This window comes from Acanthopagrus latus, chromosome 23 (assembly GCF_904848185.1).
Source record: "Acanthopagrus latus isolate v.2019 chromosome 23, fAcaLat1.1, whole genome shotgun sequence".
In the NCBI taxonomy this organism is placed as follows: Eukaryota; Metazoa; Chordata; class Actinopteri; order Spariformes; family Sparidae; genus Acanthopagrus; species Acanthopagrus latus.
In genome coordinates, this window is record NC_051061.1 from 19,006,129 (window position 1) to 19,030,923 (window position 24,795).

At 39.6% G+C, this 24,795-nt stretch overlaps 2 protein-coding genes across 5 annotated transcripts; both read left to right on the plus strand.

The window, feature by feature from the left end:
* The first annotated feature begins 204 nt into the window (after positions 1–204).
* psmg3 (proteasome (prosome, macropain) assembly chaperone 3) lies at positions 205–2,930 on the plus strand. Its single transcript, XM_037088862.1, has 3 exons — positions 205–366; positions 1,182–1,410; positions 2,348–2,930. The coding sequence occupies exons 2-3, from the start codon at positions 1,192–1,194 to the stop codon at positions 2,498–2,500; spliced, it is 372 nt and encodes a 123-aa protein (XP_036944757.1). The 5' UTR covers positions 205–366; positions 1,182–1,191; the 3' UTR covers positions 2,501–2,930.
* Positions 2,931–3,592: 662 nt separating this feature from the next.
* tmem184a (transmembrane protein 184a) lies at positions 3,593–23,942 on the plus strand. 4 transcript variants are annotated; one of them, XM_037090087.1, is made up of 10 exons: positions 3,606–3,788; positions 3,922–4,142; positions 4,302–4,523; positions 9,151–9,316; positions 10,233–10,323; positions 12,614–12,689; positions 18,097–18,188; positions 19,968–20,137; positions 20,237–20,443; positions 21,955–23,942. In XM_037090087.1, exons 3-10 carry the CDS (start codon positions 4,302–4,304, stop codon positions 22,182–22,184), a joined length of 1,254 nt encoding a protein of 417 aa, XP_036945982.1. In that variant the 5' UTR covers positions 3,606–3,788; positions 3,922–4,142; the 3' UTR covers positions 22,185–23,942. The 4 variants fall into 4 exon arrangements, with proteins under 4 accessions (XP_036945984.1, XP_036945983.1, XP_036945982.1 ...); XM_037090089.1 differs by having other exon boundaries at positions 3,593–4,142; positions 20,237–20,434; XM_037090088.1 differs by having other exon boundaries at positions 3,598–4,160.
* The last annotated feature ends 853 nt before the right edge of the window (positions 23,943–24,795 follow it).

Below are 24,795 nucleotides of genomic sequence, written 5' to 3' on the forward strand. Positions count from 1 at the left end.
AGTCAGATTTAACTTTAATTAAGTGACATGTAGCTTTAAGTGTAAGTTTGCCAACACTGACACGTAAAACCACAAATATGTTGCTTCAGCATTTCATTAGGAAACAATCATGGGTGTGTTGAGGAATAAAAGTGATTCAGTCTTGTGTTGACTTGAAAAGGAACAGACCAGAGCCAGAATCAAACCCGGAAGTCGGGCGCCACTTCACTGACGTCATCACGCAAAGAGAGCCGCGCAGACGCTCAGCTCCGGTGATGCACGCTTGTTTGTGGTGCAGTCTGAATGACAGAGCGACTGTAAAGTTACTGCAAGTGAAGCGTCTCGGTGCAGAAGAAGGTTTACACTGCTCCAGGACAAAGAAGCAGGGTGAGGAAGGCTTTTTATTCTACACAGACGCTTATTTATCTGATAATTTATACGTCAACAGTGAATATTACAGCTGGAGCTAACAGTAGCTGTTTAGCTAACGTTAGCATCTGCGCTCGGCAGTACTTCCCCCGTAGTGGACCATCACCTGTCTGGAGCTTTACTTTCAATATCCAGCCGGAAAGTAACACAATAATAACGTTAAGTCCTGGGATATGGACTTTAAGACACAGCTCTTAAAGACTTCTGGCGTTCGCTGTCTTTACGTGGCAGCTAACAGCGTGCTGTATCAAAATATAGCTAAATATTTAGACATATGTCTTATCTGAAAGATGCAACACAAAACTGTCTCCCAAGTATTCAAAATAAGACAACTGACAGCTGCAGAGGTTGTTCATTTGCTTATTACTATATGTAACTTGAGCACAAATCTAACTCGTTTAAAGTGTTATTAATTCCACAGTTAGCTAGAGAAAACAAATATTTCAGTGGTGTATTAATTTGGCAAGCGTTAATAAGGACAATTATTATCCATCTGTTGTTTGACAGTAAATTATTTGGAAACTGCTATGTGAACTAAAAAGCCAAATATTTTTTTTTTCCTGATGAATGTGTTTGATGCCTTTCTTTGTCATACATACTAGTAATTGGCTTTGATAGGAAATAGTTGGGCTTTAGTTGTGGAAATTACATGTTACATAATTATTTGTCACATTATCCCAGGTAAGACGAATAATCAAAAATGAAATTGCCCTGCAGCTGCAGCTCTAAAAGTAATCCTCATGCTCCATCTCCTGTTTCTTTTTCATCCCCAGGATTTACAAAATGTCTTCTCCTGAGCCCGTTATCAGATCGAGACAGATGGAGAAAGAAGTCAATGGGATTTCAACACAAGTCGTCTGTACAGAGTTCAGCAATTACATATTCGTGGTCCTCAGTCAGTACGGCAAAATCGGGACATTGATATCTGTCACGCCTGACTCCAGATCTAATGATATCAGCACCCCAACGTTCTCCACCAAAGTACTGCTGGGCAAAGACGAGGTACGCTGGATGATATGCTTCAAATAAATATTGTATCAGTGTGATATGGACTTCTTCACAGGACATCACACACACTTTGTTGCAGCTCAGGGTAACTCATTTCATGGTGTGAGAGGGCAGGTGAGATTGGGGAGAATGAAACCTATTTCATCTCTGTATTAGCATGTCATTTTTCTAACTGCCATACAGTCTCATAAACAGAGATATTGATCATATTAATGTTTGTATTTTCACTCTTCTATTCACATTGAGAAAGACAATACTTCTTCTGTGTGTGCAGCGGTAAAGCACCATTAAACAGACTGGATGATGGACTGTGATTGAATACAGTTATGTAATGTAATTAAGCATTATGACAACAGCCGAGTCTTCATCTCTGTTATTGTCAAGTTTACTGGATTACACAGCAGCCACATAACCTGCTTGAACCACATCAGGGGTTTCATTAAATAGAATCAAGTCATATTGTAACTCTTGCAAACGCTGCCTGCTTTGGGAGAACTTCACAAAAATAAATTACTGTTCTCGTGATATGTGTGGAATATGGCCCAATCAATAATGCTGCATGGCAGTAAAGGCAAGTTATAACTCATAACCACATAATGCAATGGCAACAGCACAGTGTGTGAGAGGAAAAGTATTTTATTCTGGCTGACGTGTGCACAGTGTGAAATGATTTGGAGAGTGAGCCGACACCTGTGAAACCTCACCATGTTTGAAGTTATAACACAATCACATGCTATGCAATCAAAGATGTGTTTAATAGAATATTATTGATGTGCATGATAACAAACTTAAAGCAAAGGAATTGGGTCATCTGTAAGAAATGGATAGTGTCTTCATTTTACCAGAGGCTAGGCCTTTGCACATTTTGATAGTGTTCCCAGCATTTCTGTATTTGATGTTCTCACGCCTGATTTCGTCTCTCTGTTTTCAGCCGCTGACGCATGTCTGTGCCAAAAACCTGGCAACGTTTGTATCACAAGAAGCCAGCAACAAGCCTGTCTTACTGGGACTGGCACTTAAGGATTCCTCCATGGATGCAATCAAACAAATGAAAGAGATCATCAAAAGTTGTCAAGTCTGGTAGAGAGTCAACCAAACGGACATGCAGCCTGTAGGCTTGATAAGATACAGGCCATCTGGATGCCCCCAATGTCACCTTTTTCTAAACTGTTTTCACCTTTTTTGAAACTGAAAGGATTGTACTCTGAATCCCCTGAGGCTCAAACTTGAAGACAAAAATGTATAAATACAATTTCATTTATCTGATCCTTTTGATTTGTTGAGACAGTGAGGAATGTCTTCTGGGAAACATAATTTAGACTTTATCTGTTTGTGAGGAGTGATTTACTGCAAGCCAGTGTATTCTGTTAGCTCTAAGTTATACCTTGCAAAATGATGGCCAATGGCTCCAATGTGTCACCACTTCATGAAACTGTACTTTTGTAATCTGTAATACTATATTCTGTGTTATTTTTGTATTTGATAATGCAAATAAAAACTGGTCAGGTCAAAAACTTGCCCTTTTTTTCTTGAAAGAAATACAACTCAATCATCTCAGCCAGTGAATGGCAGTATATGTTACAGCATACATTGTTTAAGCGTCACAAATATTCACATCAAACTTAAAATTTTGGCTGCGACCTTCTCTGATCTTTGCTTTTATAAATCAGTTCTTAGAAATGTTATGGAATTTTAACATTCTGTGCAATCAGTGTTAGGTACTTAACACAATATTAGTGTCATCAGACTTTTGTATTTCTTAAAATGTGATTGATTAATTTGTAATTCATGAGACTCATTTGGAAACATTTGCATGACTTTGGTTATAAGAACATCCTGACTTATTAATGTCATGACTGTACTTCAGTAAAGTACTTGACAAAATAATTACCAGTGACTTAATGTTTACTGTTGTTATTTATGTATTTTGTTTTTTATTGAGAACAACATTCAGATCAACTGAAGGATTCATGAAGGTGGACATAAATGAAATTAAGAGGAAAGATTAGCCTACAAATAAATACATTTAAAAAGGAAAAAATACAGAGTTACATAAGTATAAGTTGATATAAAGAACACAACCAGGAGGACGTTTTATGGAAAAATATTTTATAATTGTTGATAAGATGTTGCTTATTAAATTGCAAGGATTGAAGTGGAGCATTAAATTCTAGAAGAAAAGGTGAAACAATAGGAAGAGATTCAAAAACATTTGAATAAAGTATTTTGCATGAAGACCAAAGAAGTTAATCACATTTGAATGATCCTCCCAGGCGACGTGATGACGACAGACGTAGAGAGGACACGTGACCTGTTCACCTGTCCTGTGCCGAACCTGTTTATCTCTGCTGCTCCTCCGGCTCGTCGCTCAAGTAAATATTCAAATCTGCGTGGTTTACACTGAAACTTTGACTTTGACTGGTTTCGCAGGGTAAACACAGAACTTCCGAACTGTTGTTTTAACAGGATTTGATTGAGTTTTATTTTTTATTTTTTTACTCACAGTGTGTGTCTGGACTTCGACCTGCCTTTGTGAGGCACCTGTCTCAAACGAGGAAGTCCTGCGTGTTTGAGCCCGTCGATAATGAAATCGATGCGACGTTTGTGAAGTGTTTTTAGGCCTGAATGAAGTCGGTCGGCTGTTTCGACGGGCGGTGTTATTCTCAATGTTGATCCTATAACGTCTCACCGGAACAAAGCTGCCTCCACCCTCCCTGGCGCACAAGGTGAGCTATTTGTTGACGGTAAGGCAGGTGCTTATCAGGACACTCATCTTCTGAACATCAGTAGAACAGTCTGCCACTTTGTTTAACAGTCATACATTTTCAATTTAATCTACTGTTTAATAGAATAACTCTGAAATGTAAATTTATGTTCTCTTCCAGATGAACGTCTCTTTGCAAGACATGGATTCATCAGCCGAGAATAACTCTGTTGTTCACCTGGCTGCACCAATTCTCCCAGAGGAGTCAGACGTATCCAACATGACCATTATTCGAACGGGGAACGGGTCCATCATAGAGAACCAGATGTTTCTGAACACTCTGGCCGCTCAGGCGCTCTCCGGGATATTCGTCTGGTCCGCCTTGCTCATGACATGCCACCAGGTGAGAGTGTTTCATTTCACAGAAGCTCCAGACAGAGGAGGATTTCTAAATACCCTCAGTGGAAGAAATCAGTGCAGCACACAGCACTATGAGTAATACGCCTTCAAAGCACTGCACACCCAGTGATGTGGTTAGAGAGTGACAGATTGCACCTCCCCAGCCGGAGGACAGAAACAAGCTCTTATATCCATAAAGGATTATTACCTTACAGTACTCACAGTGACACTTTGTCTTATCTGGGGGTAAAGTATTCCTTCCTTCCTGGGTAGGTATTATTCTTCCTGCATGCACTGCCCCACTGCATTGTGGGGAAAAAGTGTGACTATCGGATTAAAATGGGCGAATCTCTCTGCCAATTAAAGGACAGCGGATGCACAAGCAGCTCTCTCTCGAGGAAGCACAGCGGTCTCAACACGGCCCACCTTTACCCACAAAGCCTTGCGTTGCGGCTGTAAATGAGAGTTTTCTCGTGTGTGGGTGAGTTACCCACTGTGCGCAGATGATAGCTTATCATTATGGCTTTATCGTTTGCAGAGAATGCGGCAGGGTGCAGTGTATTATCAGCAGGGAAATCAATTGATATTGAGATAACATTCAGAGCGTCATAAAGGATGAGGGTGTTGTTTTCTCGTTTGCCGTTCGTGTTGATGCCGTGCTGCTGTAATGGTTCCCAGATTGAATATGCATCCATCCAACAACATCCACAGACCCCCCGGATCATATGCATCTTCATACACATATGGTCATAATTGTGTGTATAATGTGATGTCATTAATTAGAGAGTTGTTTTTGTTTTGCTAGATTTCTAAGCTTTCTAACTTCCCCACAGAGTGTAAACATGTTGCATCCTGTGTTCCAGAAACAGTGTTGTTGTTGAGAGATTTGTGACTCAATATCCAGCAAATTGGTTTCTATCTTTTTTAATATAGCACTTGTTTGGCCAGGCACTTGCCAGCAAGGCATTTTAATTGAACAAATAAATAGCAAGTGTACCGCAGGGAGAAGGGAGCAGGTTTGCAGCTGGCATCCCTTCTGTCACACGGGGAGTAAAAATGGTCTGCAGGACGAGTGTTGCGATGCCGGTGGTGTTTCGTCTGACTCGGCTCCCGAGGATTGCTATAGACTGTTAAACTCACATTCTGAATACTAAACACAGATAGACAATGACCTTAGATCCTCTTTGCTGTAAAGTCGCCTACCCTTTTCCGACGGGTAATCGCTGGAGTGTGGCTCAATTTTTTTTCTTTTTTTCCTCGGTGGGCTTATTGGTCCCTCTGCAACTTGAAGCGTTTGGGATTAAGAGCAGCAGGCTACACTTATCGTAAGCTGCATGCCTGCGTCATGTTTGCCACATGTTCTCTCATTTAGCTAACTTATGTACAGTCACTTTGTTGGCAGAAGTAAGCTTTACTTTGGCTTGAGGATGTTAATCAGCAACCACCTATGTACGACTGTCAGGTCAGCGTTATGGAGTCAGGAAGGACGTCGGTTTTTCAGGCAAATGGAGGGCGCATGTGTTTCCCTTCACATGTGGAGATGACCAAATGAATCTCACACACACCCTCACAGTAATCAAGAAGTGATTAATATACGACCTAAGCTGAATGCATTGAGCAGACTCTGCATGTTGTTTAGCATGTTCTGACAAATGGAAGGCATGTCAAATGTCTTTTGTCCCCTTTTTGAGTATCGCTTAATCGTCTTTGCTACTTTTTTATGTGAATATTTTGGAAATTTATAGCTCAAGTGGGACGATTTGCTCCTTTTCTTTGACATATCTGACTCAAATTTTATATTTCAAGGCAAGCAATCTGAATACATCATCTTCAGGTTCAGGGAATGTGATTACAGTCAACGCTTTAAAGAGTTCAAATTAATAATAATCACTAGTCACTTTCTATTTCTCACAGCACTGTCAACTAACTGTTTGCATACAATTAGTACAATATTTAGACACTATGGCTAATTGTATGAGTAGTTGTCCCTGCTGAAGTTGAAAGTTAAGCCTCATTTCATTACAGCTTAATATGGTAATTATTTTCTCATTAAATTGATTTTGTTGCCTAAAGCCCAGGCTGATGACTTTATAATCCTTGTTTCACTCAGCCCACCAGTTTAACAGCTAAAGATATTCAGTTTACAACAAAGTACATAAAGAAAAACAGGAAGTCACCCCATTGGAACAACTTGAGCCAGAGAATGTTGATTTTACGACCACGAGTTACGAGTTAATTTGCTGCCGATTGTACTTGTCAATTAATCATCTATGTTTTCAGCAAGTTTATTGATTGACGAGTCAGAAGTATCTCACTTTGGATTCTTACTTGAAAGAAATAAGCTTTCAATTTCCATCATTGATTCAAGGGTAGTATCGGGGTTGTATTTTTTTGTTGAACCCTGAAATCTTTATTTTTTGGGGGAACATTATTTGAACTCCTAATCCTAACCTCCATAAAGCCAAGTTCCTTGCAAACTCAGATTGTGATCTAACAAAAACGCGGTTGTCAGTGCTGAAAAAAAGATTAAATCAAAAATCAAATCGTGTGTTCAGAGAGTCGTGACACCCCTAGGGGACATGAATGTGAACTACACGAAGCAGTGACATTTGTTTTTGTTCTCTTTTGTGAGTTATTACTCAGCAGTGGCCCGAGCCTGGTGTGATTACTTGGATTGCCCCCTCGTACTCAATTAGATGACTAATGGGTCATTAGCATCCAGCTTGACTCATTTTTTGAACCGTCTTTTTTATGAAGAATTAGTCATTGTTCATTATACCATCACAATAATATTCCCGACATGCCTTGGTCTTTAATAGGCTCTACACTTTTAGGAGCTCTTTGTGCACAACTGCAGTCATCTACAGAGGGGACAGTATTGCTGGAGGAGGAACAGTTTGGCAGATGTTCGTATTAAAGCTGATAATTGTTCAGCTGAAGAGCCCCCAAGGTTACACCAGACTGTTGCAGTTTCCACATAGCTTCATTTTGCAATAGCTTTTGTTAATATTGGTGAGATTGGCCAACCTGTACTCCTCTGCAAGCATTACCTGAGATTTAACTGGACTTTACTTGCACAGTTGAAAGCATATCTCCCTCTGTAGACATACAGATCATACCGTGCTGTGTTTGCTCAAGATCAGACGGATAGCCCAGGCCTTTACCTCCGCCTGTCTGCAGTGGCAAATTGTACGTCACAAGGGACTCGTACTGACTTAATGTCCTCATTTGGATGAGGCTTATGGGTGTGAAAACTGTTAAATTGGTGTTAGTTTTGTCTAAAAGTAAGCCCTGCCTTAAAAACTTAGTGTTCTGAAAAGAATGATGATCACGTTGTCTGCCATAAATTGCGTGTGGTCCAATAAATGTTGACACCTGCATACATTACCTTTATGGAGGCCGTATGGAGACACGGTTGAATACATTTGTGTTGAAAACTAAAAGTTAAGAACTTAATCAGCTCTGTGAATAAGGTTTATTTACTCATTATAATTCTGAGGTTAAAGATGTACAATATAATGGTCGGTGAGTTTGAAGCTGGGATGTCTCGAAAGGTCATAAAAGTGAGAGTTGGAGATCTCTTATTTTTTTGTTCCCGTCAACCCTGCTGCTGCATTTCACTGGCAGATCTTTACACACACACAGCGGTCGGTGCAAGATAAAGTGTAGCTATAAATAATATCGTCCAGATAAAGAACATGTTTTATAGCTCTGTGTTTGCTCTCAAGGGGTTGATGTACGTTGATCACACCCACGTGGTTTATATTGCTTCAGTAATTGTGCTGTAGGAAAACAACAAACTTGCTTTAGAGCTGCATACATTAGTCGATAAGTTAATAGAAATAAAATTATGTACCCCAACTGTTGTGATAAGCGATTCATCTTTTCAGTGATTTTCTGATGTCAAACCTTTGCTGGTTTGAGCTCCTAAATGTCAGGATTTGCTGCTTCTTTTTCTCCATTACTGATTAATGAGAGTCTTTGAGGTTTTGGATGGTTGGCTGGACAACAGAAGTCATTTGAAGACTTTGGGATTTGAGAATTTTACACAATTGCTTTGACATTATCAGAGGATAAACGATTCAACTTGAAAATGATCAGCAGGTTGATCTACAATGAAAATAATGGTTCAATATATATGATGTTTTTGTGATATGTCTTACAGCTGCAAAATGGACTTTGATAAACAATCATGAAAGTGAATTTTCAGGAAAAGTGACAGATATTCTTAGTTTTTTACTGTTGATCAGATTAAAATGATTACAGTTTGAAGATGTCACCTTTTGGATCCGATGGGCATTTTTTACATTCTTTTCCCTTTTTTATATGTAACAACTTATTGATTCATCTGTAGATTATAAACAATATTGTTATTTCATCTCTGACAACCATTGTTTTGTGATATTTTAAAGAAAGCAGCTTTTAGTTTTCATGGCAGTGTTTTGGGGAAATATGTGAATTGATCTTCAAATGCTGACTACAGTACATATTTATGTTTTAATCTCAGACATCATGAGCAGAAATTCAGCTTCTTGGTTATTTAAATTAGAAGTCGTTCTTGCCAAGATGAGGTAATTTGCATTTTTCTTGTTAACTAATGTTCATGTGCTTTGTCTGCATTTTCACTGTAGATCTATACACACCTTCGATCCTACACTGTCCCCAATGAGCAGCGCTACATCATCCGCATCCTGTTTATCGTGCCAGTTTATGCCTTTGATTCTTGGCTCAGCCTGCTCTTCATCAGCAACGACCAGTACTATGTCTACTTTGATTCTGTTCGAGACTGCTACGAAGGTAAGCACCACAAGCACTCCCACTCTAAACATCCTCCTCTCCAGTCAGCCACGTCTGCTCCTCTGTCCTCACATTTTAGATGGCTGCCAGGAAAGGAAAGACGAGGAACTGCCCAAACTAGTTTTTCTCACCAGTCATTGTTGTCATGTTGGTAGACCTCATTATTTGAGGTGTTGCATTTCCCAGAGAAGTAATTTAAGGAGAATCCTTTGTTTTCTGCTCTGTTTCTGGTGTTGCAAATGAAAGATTGGGAAGAATTTTTTAAACCCAAATGTGTAATTCTGTGTTAATTTTCAATATTTTAATACTATATTAACTCTGTACTGTAGATTATATTTTAATTACCTTTACCATAGTTGCCGTAATAATGTACTGAGGTTAAAGACCAAAGCTCTTCACTGATGGCAAAGGTGAATCATATGCAAAATGGATTACAAGTAATTTGAGAACGGAGAAAAGTAGGAAATACATTATTCAGGAGATTAGTTTCCAGTTTGCAGGCCAATTTTGTGGCTGATTGATAGTGCAGCTCATCAGAAAAGCAGGGAGACCGCAATACCACCAGCGGCTACGGCTAAAACATAATGAACCTTCTCTTGACTGGACACCATCTGCATTAGCTTCATTTAATCCCTCCTTAAATAGCAACAAAGGATTAGGAAGGGATTTCCAAGACACAGAACCCTTGGAAGCTTCTTAATGTAAGAACTGAAACATTTATTGTTCCAAAATGTCGGACTAATTATTTTTTATCATGTGGACGTTTTTCTCCTCTAAAATGACTTGACCTTTTTTTTTTTTTTTTAAATGAAGTTAAACTTGAAGGTGATTAGAAATAATTCCGCAGTCATAATCATGCCATGAAAACATGTATGCTGCAGGGTTTATTGAAGTAACTCTTTTCTCTCTGTTGCAGCATTTGTCATTTACAACTTCCTGAGCCTGTCCTTTGAGTATCTGGGAGGAGAGAGTGCAATCATGTCCGAGATTCGAGGGAAGCCCATACAGTGAGTGCTGTTGTCCCGTTCTCCATTCTCTCGTGGCGTTTTTATTGAGGAAGGAAAGCGGTGCGTACATTCATGGGGCAATTTTATACTCACAAAAGGTACAAAGGTGCGTCTCGCTCCCCTCGGATTGGCATTTAGTTGGACGACACAGTGGAAAAAAAGGAAGGCAATAAACAACGTGTTTGTTAATCTGTGACTGTCATCCTTTATCTCAGAGCTTTTGACCAGCCTTAGATAGGCTTTGTTTCATGGCTGACTCAGCCACAGAGCAGACACTCTTTGCGAGCTGCTTAAGACAGTGCAGACTCCTGATGTTGAGCCCTTATAAATTATGTGATTGCTCAACAACAGCCATTGGAAATGAGGCATAAATTCAACGTCTTCTTTTTGAAAAATCAATCCTCTGCCTTGCTGCAACACGTCCCTTAGGATTTCCATAGACAGCCGGTATTTTCTTTCTCCAATCAATGAGATCTCCACATTTCCAGCCAGTGATTTTCATTTGTCTAAAGAAAGCGCAGAAATTTCACACAAAGTGTAATCTCGATTGAAGGAAGAGAATAAATCGTACATACTGTCAGATAAACCCAGTTCCAGCGTCAGATGTGGGGTTAACATGGGAAGTGTATGGTGGTGTTTTGGTAAAAAAAAAAAAAAAAAAAGAATAAATTGACTATCTAAAAAAGGAAAAGAGCTGGAAGATGTTTAAATGAGGCAGCTGGTCCCTTAAGTGCCTCGGATGCGAAGAAAGCAAGAAACTCAAAATCAGAAGCTCCAAACCCACAAATTTACATAACATATTTTTGCATTTTCAAGGTAATGTGACATGTTCAATTAAGTCCACGGCGTTTCAGAGCATTTTGGTAGCACATTCATTCTATTCATATCTAATTAATACTTCACATTAATATTAGATTTAGAGTAATGTGTCATGTACCCATTAATCAAACTACATTCATCGGAAACTGCTTAATTAACGCACCTCCGATGTGCACAGGTCCAACATGGAGAATAACAAATGCTTAAACTTATTCACTCTGCAGGCAAATCTTAATTTGTTTCTCAAATTCAGTTTGACTGAATATCCATGCTCTTATTTGCAAGTGATTAGGATGCCATTGTGCGTCTGGGCATGAGTCGCCTATCTGTACTTTAAAAGAGGAGAAAGACAGGCAAATTAGAGCAATTGTTGAAATGGAATAATGCCTTTGTGCAGTCTAAAAAGCATTTAAAGTGCTCCAAGTAGCATCTTAGGGTTGTGAGGCAGATGAAGGTGATCTATAGTTGAGCTGTTATTTAGGACGAGGCTGACTTTAGTTCCAGTCTTCCTCTTTGCTGCCTTCAGGCTCAATCCCACAGAGTCAGTCTCTCTCACTGTGTCATATGACGGCTTGACCTGGTGTTCATGTTACACATATTGTTCTTTAGCGATGGTAAATAACAGCAATATTTATGCTTTGCGCAAATGCAACCAAATACCTGTATTCCCAATGACAAATGTGTGACGTAGGGCTTATTTTTGACACCCTTCATTAATTTGTTTGGGAAGAGGGTTTACTTGTGGGGGGAGAACTGAGATAAACAGAAATAATAACGTTGCGAAAGATCCTTTATTGATTTGTTTGGGAAGAGGGTTTTCTCTGGACTCTTTCTCCTGGAGAAGCTGCATTTTGTAACAAACTGAATTTCTATCCTCTGTTGTTTTTGTTGTTTATTGTTGAATTGTTAAAGGGGGGTATTGTTTGTTGACCTCTGAAATCTTTATTTTTGGTGAATTGTTTTTTTTTACTCGCTGAACTCAATAACCTGCAAAAAAGTCGAAAGCTGTTGTGCACTGTGTCCGTCCTTTTTATAGAATAATTTGAAAATGCAAATGACAGTTGTCGGTGCACAAAACTAATGATCCGTTGATCTTCACAAATCAAATGTCTAACAATGGCTTCTCCTTCAGTGCTGAAAAACATGTTGAAATCAAAAATGCAATTGACTTGTGGATTTGGAGAATCGTGACGCCCATAGTTAACAGCAATTTTTGACTATATTTAACCTGATTAATTAGTTTTGAGTTTTCACCAACACAAATAAATATTGTGGCCAAAATATTAGGAACACCTTTCAATACATTGCAGTTAAATACAGCATCGCAACAAACTTAAAGCACTGCTGTTGACTAATACTACAAATAATTATTGTCATTATTGATTGATCAGTACTTTCTAAGGATGATCGCTGTCATGTATGATGTTGAGTCCAGCCAGTATAGCTCATCATGTCCCATTTGTCTTCACAGGTCAAGTTGTCTGTACGGTACGTGCTGTCTGGTTGGAAATAGCTACTCCATCGGCTTTTTAAGATTCTGCAAACAGGTGAGCTTCAATCATCCCCTTATCTGTTCTCTAGAGATGCTTCCCTCTGACCAGTGAAATAAATGTTCACAAACTGAAAATTAGAATACATTTAATTGTCCCCCCCCCCAAAAAAAGAAAAGAAATGCCGCCCTGTAAATTACCATTCTGTCCAGATCTCCAGACTGCTTAAAGATGACAGCTGTTATAATTGGCTGTATGCGTTTCAGAGGATAACTTCCACTGCTTAAAAAAAAACAACAGAAAAACAAAAGCAATTGAGGCCAGGTGAAAGCTGCATGATAATAAACACAGAGAGATGATATGAGCTGTCAGTGCAGAGCTCCCTCCAAGTGTCTTGGGATGATGCACAAGCTCCCAGTCCAACACTGAAAATTGGAACTGAGAGTTGTGTCCTCAAAACAAAATACATGATGAAATGAGCATTTTTTTTTTTCTAATAAGCGACAAGTGATAAAAACTCAATGTGCCTCGACGGGAATGATTCGTGAAGTGTCTCAAAATGAAAACCTTGAGTTCTCTCCGGTGGCATATCTGAAAGAAATCTTGGACAAAGGATATTTCTTCTAGTGAGGGCAACTGAACTGTGGAAGGTTTGAAAAAAAAAAGAAGGGAAAAAAAAGCATTTTACCATTGTAGTATTGTGCTAAAAACTCACAGATGTTTTGTTGTTTGCTGGACTGAGTGCAGTGAAAGTGTTGGCCTCGAGCAAGCTTTTAAAACAGGTCATCCTCATTTACATTCATTCGACGTAACATTTCAAAAAGTCAATAAATCAAACACTTCAGGAATTATTAAATGCTGTTTTGCAGATCAACCCCCACAGAGCGAGTGACTCACCGGACACAATATAATGATGAACCGCTGTTGTACATATTGATTTATCCTGACTGGATAACTCAGGATTTATCGATCCCAATCTGAGGTCGTGATCAGAAAGACCTCGATCTCTTTGTTTGTTTGTTTGTTTGTTTTTTTTGAAAGCTTTTAAAAACATGAAAATTTGAAGCCTCGGTGTGTGATTAGAAGAGAGGTTAACAAATGAATCACTGAAATGGAAAAGCAGCCTGAAGTAAGGGTGGTTGTTGGAGATAAGGTGAGAGGATAAGCTGCTCTTGCATCCTGAACTGTTTCTTATGACTTTTTTCAGTTTTAAGTCCTTTATCTTCAGGGTCTTATTTTCCTGAATCTGGTGTGGCATGAACCAGGCGCTAAAGCTGAGACTAAATTATTCATACAATAAATAATTTACAATATATTTACAGTATTCTTCTATTATACATACCATACATTATTAGTGGGAGAACAACTTAATCAACAAGTCGAGTTGAATCAAGCTTAAGCGATGGCCAAGCTCAATTTACCCACTGTAAACATAACTTTGAATAAAAGTTATCCTCTGTGAATCATCACAAAACATAAATATAATGTTAATGCTGTCAACATCCAGTAATAATAGTCTTTTTACCTCCTCCCACAGAAGTAATCTGTCTGCGACCAAGCTCGCATACCACTGGAACATCAGTGTAATCATTTTTAACACATGTATGACCGTATAGTCAAGGACCTCTCGTGATTGCTGTGAGTCACAATTTCCGACAGTCTCCTTTATTGACTGTTGCTTGTTTCACCCCCATCAAGCGCTGACTGCTCGAACCTCTTTAAAGACCTGTATGTATTTTCTGCCACTCTTGGTCTCTCAATCAAAACAAAACAAAAGACATAAGTAGCCGGGGAACATGGGAGGCGTTGTATTCATTGTCAAACAACCACCATAGCTTATGAAAATCTAATCATATGACTCAGGCAGACATCTTCACAGACGTTTAAAAGATGCAATCACATAATGTCATTTTGCTGCCTTCTTTCCTCAGACTCTTCAAGGAAGCTCAAAAAGAAAGAAGGGTCGTGATGTCACTGAAACTCGCTTTGGTGCCAGACTGTATTGAAGTCTATGGAGAAGCACACTAAAACCCAACATATACACATCGTATGACTTCTGATGAAGAAACGCCTCCTGATAATGAAAAAAAACACACTTCAGAGAGTACAATTACCACTGTCCCCCATCCCCCCAAATGAGTGACAGGGCTGATTATATTGTCACCAAACAGGGCAGGTCCGACTGATTTCTGCTGATGAGATTCTACTTAAACGGCATTCTGGAGCCTTTTCCCAAACACAGTCATTGAACAAACATGTCGATAAAAAAAAAATCAGCGTTTAACCTACTGAAGCGTGTTCTTCCATCCCCTGGAGGCGTTTCTTCATCAGAGGTCACATGTTGTGGATATGTTGGATTTTAGTGTGTTTCTCCATGTGACTCCTATAGATGTAATTACAACTGTCCTCACAGTCTGGCACCAAAGCTGGATTCAGTGATGTGATGATCGTTTTTCTCTTGTAGGTTCCTTAACTCTCTGACTCTCTCCTGCAAGTTATAGCAACAGATCACCAAATGAAACGCTCCATTGCCTTGAACAGTATTCAGGAGTAAAATATCCCCAATATTGATATTTCAGCCATTGAACACACATTTGTTCCCGCTGATCCATAAAATGTTGTTATCAAACACTTGACAAAAACATTTACAGGATACTTTACAGTTGTAGGTACACAACTTAAAAAAATATACAACAAAAGTCAAGTTGTTACATTTTCATGTATAAATGTTGCACAATCTATTTTAACCAGCTGGTAACAGCTGCAAATGATCAACAACTGCTTCAGGACAATGGAGCAAAAGACATTCGAGCAGTCAGCTCAGGTAGAAACGAGGCTTATGTAGTCTGTTGCAGGCTACGATTTGGCCGTTGTCATCGCTCAAAAAGTCATCCAAAAAATCTGATATCTACTCCAAAGTTTGGTCTCATCTTAACTTTAATCCTGGCAGAGATCTGCACTTTTGTAGTTGTAACTGTAATGAGGAAACATCTACGGCAACTCCTCTTACCGTAACCTATGCTTTTATTATTCCTGTGTGCTGTTTCATTAAGTTGTTATATATAGAGCCAGAACATTACCAAACATGTGCAAGTGCATAACAATAGACTGCCATCAGAATGTTCTTTCAAAATGTAGCGGTTTACCGTGGCAGGTTTTTGGTTTTTTTTCTAATTATGATCTTGTTTTGTTTGTCCTGTTCCCATTTAAAGGGAAGAACAGCAACAATGATACAGGAGCAGTTAATAAAAAATAATGATGTAGAGCAGAGGTTTTATCAGGAAGGCCTCTTGAGAGTTTCCTTTCAGAGAATAAAGATGCAAGAGCAGACAGCAGCGCCGAGGCTGGGAGAAGAGTCGCACATTACTGTAGAGTCATAGTTAAAATGTTATCGATTTAGCTGTGACGGTCTGTGCAGTAATACACAAAGCAGGGAGGTGCTGCTGGTAATTAGGACTCAGGAGAAATTTGAAAATCAGTTGTGTCGTTAGATGCCACTATTGAACTAATGCAGTGAACTCTGAAGTTGTGTAACAGAGAGGAAAAGCGCTTCGGGTCATTTCAAGCTGTGAATTTACGATTAAACATTATTTAGTGCTGTAATGAAAAACGCTGGCAGGCTGCTAACACAAGATGGGATAAGTCAAAGTGATGAATATAACAGATGTGCATGTTATCCTTAATTTACATAAACCTTTGAAGCATCAGTTTGCATTAGAGCTGTTATTATGGCCTCAAGTATTCAAGTGAACACATTCTCCTTTCCTACATGTGTGTTGTGCAGTGTACACACACGGAGCCCAGTGTTTAAGCTCATTACCAGCTCTGTATAGATTCTGCATGCATGGATGCCGTGATTAACAAAACATCTTTTGTGGCAGAAAACCACAGTTGACTTTATAATCCACCTGCAGTATGAATTGTGCATTGTGTTTCGAATATCAAGCATGTCAGGAAGTGTCAGGCAAAATTCTTCGCTTTGAGAGCAGTGACGACGAGCTGGCACGAGAAGAGGCGCGGGGCAAGCAAAGGCTGTCCGCACCAAAAGCTTCAAAGCAGATCAGTAATATAAATGATTATTGATGTCATTTTGTCAAGCCCCACCACCGACTCCAGCCATTCTAAAAAGCCTCCCTCGGGCTAATCAAGTCGAACACTCCTGCTCTGTTGCTTTCAAGTGCTGCAGCAGTGATGGAAGTTTAGAGCAGCTGCTGTCAAATTGGTTGGTTCAGGCTCCAATTCACAGCACAGAGGACACCTGTCCCCCAGTCTTATATTGCATGCAGGTCTACACCCCCCTGCATCCTCTGTCGTCGCAGCCAGTCCCTGTCGACTTCAGCAATAAGACGTCAGCTTCAGGACAGTTCAGTTTAAAGATTGAAGGAGAGACAGCTTTAACAAAAGATGTATTCTGTGCGTTTCCTGACGTATTTTAATTAAAGCAATAGTTTCCCAGCTTTTCTAAAACACTAGGGCACAAAATGTATTGTGGTGCTGAACAGTTTTCACTGTATACGTTTTATAGAGTGCTGTTAAAATATTTCAAGACAGTATATATTATGCTGTCTGTGTAACCGAAAAAAGACAAATGCCCCTAAAGGCCAAAAAGCAGGAATTATGTATTTAAGGCCAGACAGTCCTCTATAATTCAGTAAAGCCTAATCTAGTATATAATTCAATACCTCTGTAAACTACTCATAACTTCTAAACCATTATTTAAGTCCACGATATCTAAGATCTGCATCTTCTGGCAAGTAATACAGAAGAATCCTCTGCTGTGCCACCAGACCACAGAGCAGCTTCTGTCCTCAGGCTGCGAGACTCCTTGATTCATCCTTCACTCTGCACTTTTCTTTTTTGTTAAATTGTGTGCAACTTAAAGGGAGTTAAACTCACGTTTGTTTTATAACTCTGGTGTTGTAAAATGACAAATGAACCGAAAAGAAAGTTAAAAATGGTAGAGTCCAAGCATAGTGCCTCTTCAACACACACGCATGCAACCTATCCTTGTGTCAATGTGTGCCATCATCCTAATGTAACACTGTCACAACCTGATTAAAGGCTGAACTGAACAGACTGGAGTTCAAATATTTAAGGAAAGATACAACTAAGCCTCACTAAAGTCTGTATAAATAAAGTGTGCAGGTGTTTATACCATTAGGAGTCATGAAGGAGTGACTTGTAAGTCAAACTGGCTCAAATCTGTTCAGAGCACCTGCATGTTTTAACAACAGTATGGAAACGATGTTCACTTCCACAGAAGTATCGCTGTAGTGGTTATGGTGAGAAATGACCACAGGTGTAAGTGATTCAGAGACGTGGTCAGTGAGCAGTTACTGTGTACAAACAGGTTCTGACGTCCCTCATCATCCCTCATCCTCCTCCTCCTTCTCCATGGTGTCCTTGATTTCTTTCTTTTTTTTTTTTTGAGGTGCCTCATTCTGAATTGTAATGTGTTCTCCAGGCGACTCTCCAGTTCTGCGTTGTCAAACCCATCATGGCAGTCATCACCATCATCCTGCAGGCCTTTGGCAAATATCACGATGGAGACTTTAAGTGAGCAGCACCACATGTCTTTCTTTTCCATTTCATTCTTTATGTATCGCACACATCCATGTCATTGCCGGCAGGCTTGTTTTGCTGTTTATGTGCACGCGGGAAACAATTTGCGAATGGAGATAATCATATCACCTCTTGGCAGATGTAAATGTTTCGAGTTAAATGGTTTCACTATCGAGCAGAAAGTACCGGGTTGAAACTTTCTTATGAGAGCGTTCAGGTACTTCACTGCCTGTTGTCCCAGTTGTGTCACTATCCAAGCCCATAATCCAGCCTCTTGAGAATTGTTGGTATTGCAAAGAATAATTGAGCGCTTTTTGAAATATGGACTAAAGAAATTGTATCACTTCATATTAACTTTTCCTGAAATGTAGTAAGTGTTCTGAAATGAAGACCCTTAATTCTTATTGTGTGTTAGATTCAGCAAAGCGCAGCGCTATAAAGAGGAGATGCATTGTTTCATTTCATACTTTTACTTTAAATGTCAAGTGATACAAAGACGGGGATAAATTACAGACTGACAAATTTAATTTTGTCGTATTTTCAGTCGTACCATATGAGCCAGTAAGGGTCTCAACAGTGTATGGAGAGGGTAATACATTCAATAAAATGGTCTTTTGCGTGTTATCAAAAGCTATAAAATCTGCAGCCCTTAAACTCTGTCTGACTCTTCTCGGCGTCTCGTTCTGAAGATTCAGCTGTGACAACACTTGTTTCTAAACTACCCGAAAGAACCTCAGAGTTCAACAAGGGCTCGAGACAGAAGTTTCCAATCAGCTTGACATAATCACCCTCTTACTCTCGAGCTAAAAGACAGATGTGATTGAACTTTTCCTGCTTATTTCTTCATATACTTCAATAGCAAAATTAGCAGGCAGAAGTGACTGTCTTTTTTTTCCGTGTCTTTTTTTAAGCTTTCTAGCAAGACCATGATGATTCACAGATTGTTTACTTATACGCTTTCAGCCAACCGTGCACTCTATACTGCATGGGAGTAATTAGTGTAGTCACAGCTGAGTCCTCAGGGAGGCTCTCCAGAATGCAAAGAGGGTAGAAAGGCAGCCTGACAATGAAATGCAGACAAATCCGCCTGTTTATCGGATGCATCCTGAAATAAGGCGGCCATGTACAATTAGACTGTATTAACTGCTTCAGATCTGAGGACAAAGAGGCTGACTTTCCAGCTGTTCTTGCGTTATTTAAAGGGACACTTCAACACATCAAACATCTAGATTTTTCCTCAGTGTTTTGAAGATTTTGGCTGTAGAAATGTCTGTCTTCTCTCAAATGAAATGGATGTAGATGGCCCTCGGGTTGTGGTGGGGGAAAAAAAACAGTTTAAAAACTCAACAGCAATGTCTCTTTCCAGAAATCATGACTGGTCAAGATCAGTTTCACAAGTATTTTCCTTCTGTGTGGACTCACAAAAAGAAGCAAACCTTGTAGCTCAGCCTTGGAGGACACATGCGTCTACTCATGGATAAGTAGCTCATGCTTGTGATAGTGCGGGATGTAAACAATGCCATCAAGTTCCATTTTAGTCAGTATTCAAAGGCAGACATCTCTGTAGCTTATATCTCTTCAAAAATAAGTATTTTTGATTTCAGGATATTCTGTCTCTTTAAGCTCCCAGTCTTTGCCCAAAGTAATAAATGTGTTGAAAACATAAACAATGTTCCAGATCCAAAAACTTCAGCTGACATGTGGAAAACATCTAATGGTTATAAATGTTTCTAAATATCTAACTGAGGCTTTCTCTTCTCTGTTTCTATACAGCATAAATGGAGGATACCTATACATCACAATCATCTACAACTTCTCCGTCAGCCTCTCTCTCTACGCTCTCTTCCTCTTCTTCTTCGCAACAAGTGACCTTCTCCGGCCGTATGAACCAGTGCTCAAGTTCCTCACAATCAAATCTGTCATCTTCTTATCCTTCTGGCAAGGTGAGGTTCACCCCTCGACCCTATTTATTTTTTATTTTTTGTATCAGTATGATCACATAAAACCATAATTTTGCTCATGAAAATGTTGCCTCTTTGTAGGAATGGTCCTCGCCATCCTGGAGCGCTGCGGCGTCATACCCAACGCCCTCTTCATCGACGGACATGAGGTCGGCGCCGGCACTGTGGCAGCCGGCTGGCAGAACTTCATCATCTGCATTGAAATGTTCTTCGCTGCTGTCGCCCTCCGATATGCCTTCACCTGCAACGTGTACCAGGAGAAAAAGAATGAAGTGCCAGGTGAAAGAGGTGATCATTACCTCTCGCCCTCACCTTGTAAAATGTGTTGACATGTTCCGAAGCTAATTTCCCTTCTTCCTTACAGATTAAGAACTGGCTTTAACGTGTTAGCAGTACCAGCACTGTGCATTATGCGACCATTTAGCCCACTCAGATGGTCTATTGGAGTAAAACTTCACATTCAGTCCCTCTATTAAATCTGATGCACAAGTGTGGATGTCTACATATTTATAAATGTGCTCTAAATGGAGTGCTGCTGTTATCGGTGAGTCAGTCAGTTTGGAAGTCAGCAGGGACTTTCATCATGTTGTAGGCATACAGTGTTGCCCGTGGCCCAAAGGACAGTCACCAGTAAGCATTGTACAGGAGGATGAAGAGAAATTCAAAGCAGCTGTCACTAACACACAGGGGGTGAGCGGCACCCCTTTGACGTCAGCGCCGCTCTTGAGTAGAAGACAAATGGAGGCCATGGGACAAGGGTTCCGCAGTGATATCAATCATTGTGGCGTTTTTCCCTGCTATAGGAAACCCCCTTTGTCCCTGTGAGCTGCTTAACATGCAGAACCGATGATGAAAATTGAGACACTACTGTATCAACGTCATGCCACCTTTTATTTTTTTTTTAATCAAGAAGATAATGGGATGAAATTACTGCGTTTCATCCTCGCCCTTTACCTCTTCTACCTGTCCATGTGGAGGGAAATCCATTATTCATTTTGCTGTCTGGTGAAACTATAATAATAATGTTCCTCCAGTGTTTGACAGCAGATCATTATTTTTCTTTTTTGTGTTTAGTTTGATTGCCTCAGCCCTCCATGTAGCTGGGCTTGTTGCCACTAACACTGATACTGTCTGCTGGTGATGGCAGACGTTGCCACATATCTGTTTTCCAATTTCTCTGCTTCAGCCCTGTGGAAAGGGAGCAGTTCTTTCCAAGAAAACTCAGAAATACATGCCCAACCATCCTGCACCCCAACCCCCCCAAATCCACCTTCTCTTTGGCCACCTCCATAAGTCGATCCAGACAGCGCTGTCAGTGACCCTGAAACAGAAGGCTGCAGGCTCTGTTTTTTTTTTTTTCCCTGCCTGGACACCCTTTTAGTTCTGGGGTAAATTCAGCCCGGCTCACAGCTGGGTGGTAAGGGACAATCAGAGGAGACTGTGGCTGAGACTGAATTCTGTTCTGTCCATTTATACACTGCACCCTGGAAAAAAAACAACACAGGGAAAGAAATAAATTATGCCTATTTGGTGAACCTCTATTTAAATTGGGTATTTAATATTACTACTATCGTGCCTCACCATGGATAGTTTATAGTATGTAGGTGATACGTCGATAGAGAATTAATTTGATAAGCCATTTAATCATTTTTTCAGTAAACTTGTAAAACAATTTGTTGCTCTGGCTTCTGGAATGTGATGATTTGCTGCATTTCTGTTTTATGTGATTGTAAATTAAATATTGTGGAGTCATATATGGATGTCTAATTGTGAATCTTTTCATGTCCTTGTTTGTACAGAGACCATCCCTCCTATGCAGAGCATCTCCAGCGGTCTGAAGGAGACCATAAACCCAGGAGACATGGTACAGGACGCCATCCACAACTTCTCCCCGGCCTATCAGCAGTACACCATGCAGTCCACGCAGGAAGTAGTCCAGCCCAGCGTGAACGGAAAAGCGAACACAGGCAACAAGAGCTCCCGCAAGTCTGATAAAATCATGCTGATTACCTCTGATGATGAGTTCTAGGCTTTTTTCCAGCAAGATCCAGGTGTTTGTGTCCTCACCACCCTGATCTCTGACCCCCTGTGGAAACAGCTGTATGGCATTTTTCACAGAGCTGGATCAAATCCAGGTGTTTTTAATTTTCATGTTTGCAGTATTTAAGATTGTGTGCTTGCTTGTGTCCTGTTTTTTTTTAATGAATAATTTAAGCACCAAGAAGAGGATGAAATGAAAATTGGTTATTCAGAATTGATCGCTCAGTGACCAGAGAACTGATCTGGCTCCATTTGAACAGTAACAATCACAGGAAAACAACATGTCACCTGCCCTCTGCCAGAGAAGTCTGGAGCTATGCATTTTCTGTAAATCAAGCTGCTGGCTGTTCAGCAGTGTCCCTGATTCTGATTCAGCTTCTGTCACTATGTCAGTACTCGTCTCTGGCTGTCTGAAGTGCGTTCCCTCTGATTCCTGTCAGTTTCAAAGAGGAGATGATTAATATGTGACTCCAGGTGGGAAGTGGGGACGCTCAGCGATGGCTGGGAGTGACACTTCACGGACCGTCTCTCGCATCTGCTCGTTTGAAGTATTTGCTGAACATTCCTGTGCATGGTTTCCTGACAAATGGAAAGCTTCGTTCAGAGACACACTCGTTTTGGAGCAGGCACTTCAAACTGCAGACGATAGCACTTCGCAGTCCTTTGTATCTACCGTAGCATGGACAATTTTGACAAAACTGTCTCCTACGATGTGGGAGTTGTACCATTCTCATTACTTTTCCCAGCATGCTAAAGAGTGTAATTCAGTGCAACTAGCCAGCCGTTCAGCTGATGCTGACAATCAGGCTTTTTGCAGTTCTGCGTGATCATAAACGCTTTTTGCAGAACTTTTTTTTTTTTGTGTGTCCACATCATATCTCTGTTATAATTCCATGTTCCAGGGATTATAAGATATGTACAGCATTTGATTGATTTAATTGTGGTGTTCAATATGTTCTGTATTTATCTGTTTGGATTATGAATTGGTAAGATCTTCATGTATTTGATGAATGTAATTCAGATTCAAGTAGTCAGATCAAACCAAAAATCTGTGTGCGGGAGGGAAGATAACTGCAGACAAAATTGTGTGATTTAAGCAACTTTGTGGTTTCTTTTCCCACTTTTGTTTTTATTTGAAATGTTATCTGTGTTTATGTCACATTGGAGACGTAGCTGTCTAAATAGATTAGTTACTGGAGACACATTTTGTATATCAAGTCATAAGTTGTTTCCTTTTTGATACACTCTTGTGCCAATGATCGCTGTCTTTCTGGTAAAGCAGAAACTAATTTTCCATTGTGTGCAAAGTCATATTTAAAAAAACTACTCTTCATAGTTGACGAGTTTGTTTTAGTCATGTGTGGCAGAATAAAACAATTGTTGTTTGGTCGCAAAACTTGCATTTGTTGAACTGAGTGAATCTGCGCTTGTCGATGAGGGAAAAAGCTTTATTTGAAAGTACAAAAACAGACACAGCAGACCTATTCATAGGAATAATTTACCATACTTTAAAAATCAGAGCAGAAACAAAAACAGATTTTATTTGTACATGAGGGTAGTTCATTGAGAAGACATGTAAAATAAATGAATGTAAAATAAAAAATAATTTAGGTGTTTTTGTTTTTTAATAAAATTACACAATTCAATGAAATAAATATAAAATATATATGAGCAGAGTAATGACGAGTTGTGACGGGTACATCATCAGTTTTACGCTGCCATGTTACTGTCCTCGTTTACAGTCGCTGTTGACGGTCGCTCGTTTAGCCTCAACATGTCACCACAAGACTAGAACAAGGAAATCCATTAAAAGCACAAACTTAACATAGAAACCTCTGCTTCTAAACAGACAATGTCTTTCACCCACAACCGTATCATCCACACACCTGCTCAGTTCTTTCTATTCATGGAGCTTTGACTGAATTTCAATCTACAACACTAAAACTGACTTTCCACATTGGTAAAAATTAAATACTGTAGCTTGTAGGACTGGCAGATCTTTATTTTTTTTTTTTAAATCAAGCTTATTTAAATCAAAGATTTGAATTCATGAAGACATTTTAATCCTAAATATATGAGCAACCTCCAGCTCTACACATACATTTGCATTGTTATGGTTCATATAAACATGTAAAATAACCTCTGATGCCTTTTTTTTTTAAACAGTTCCTTTACAGCTCCTCAGTAAAAAGCTTCAGTCACATCAACTGTGGGAAGAAATAAGGCTGCTGAGACCGAGTTCAGTAAACATCCACGGTAGGTAATGTTTTTGCCTCTTTTCACCTATAAACTTGTCTACATGTCTGTGGGAAAAAAAACTGCTTTTTCTTTAGCAAGAAAAGTGAAGATAAATTATGTCTTGACAAATATTTCCTTGTGGTACGCTAGCCTCAGAGCAACATGTGTATCGAAAGCGTTAAAGAGACCTCTGCTTGGTCACACTGGATGTAGAATTCACAACAAAGTACTTATTCACCTGGAGAGAGGGTTGTCTTTGATTATGGCACAGTATGGAAATATACTTTTTGAAAAATGGCAGATTTTTCAGAGGGCCAAAACCATCCGCTTCATATCCAAATACAGTATCAAGTGCTACAAAA

What these genes read in the sequence shown, in the direction of transcription:
- psmg3 (XM_037088862.1), top strand. Translation starts at nt 1,192, where the DNA reads ATGTCTTCTCCTGAGCCCGTTATCAGATCGAGACAGATGGAGAAAGAA. An exon ending in TACTGCTGGGCAAAGACGAG is followed by an intron (nt 1,411 to 2,347) that starts GTACGCTGGATG and finishes CTCTGTTTTCAG; the next exon opens with CCGCTGACGCATGTCTGTGC.
- tmem184a (XM_037090088.1), top strand. Translation starts at nt 4,302, where the DNA reads ATGAACGTCTCTTTGCAAGACATGGATTCATCAGCCGAGAATAACTCT. An exon ending in ATTCGAGGGAAGCCCATACA is followed by an intron (nt 10,324 to 12,613) that starts GTGAGTGCTGTT and finishes TTGTCTTCACAG; the next exon opens with GTCAAGTTGTCTGTACGGTA. An exon ending in TTTTAAGATTCTGCAAACAG is followed by an intron (nt 12,690 to 18,096) that starts GTGAGCTTCAAT and finishes TGTGTTCTCCAG; the next exon opens with GCGACTCTCCAGTTCTGCGT.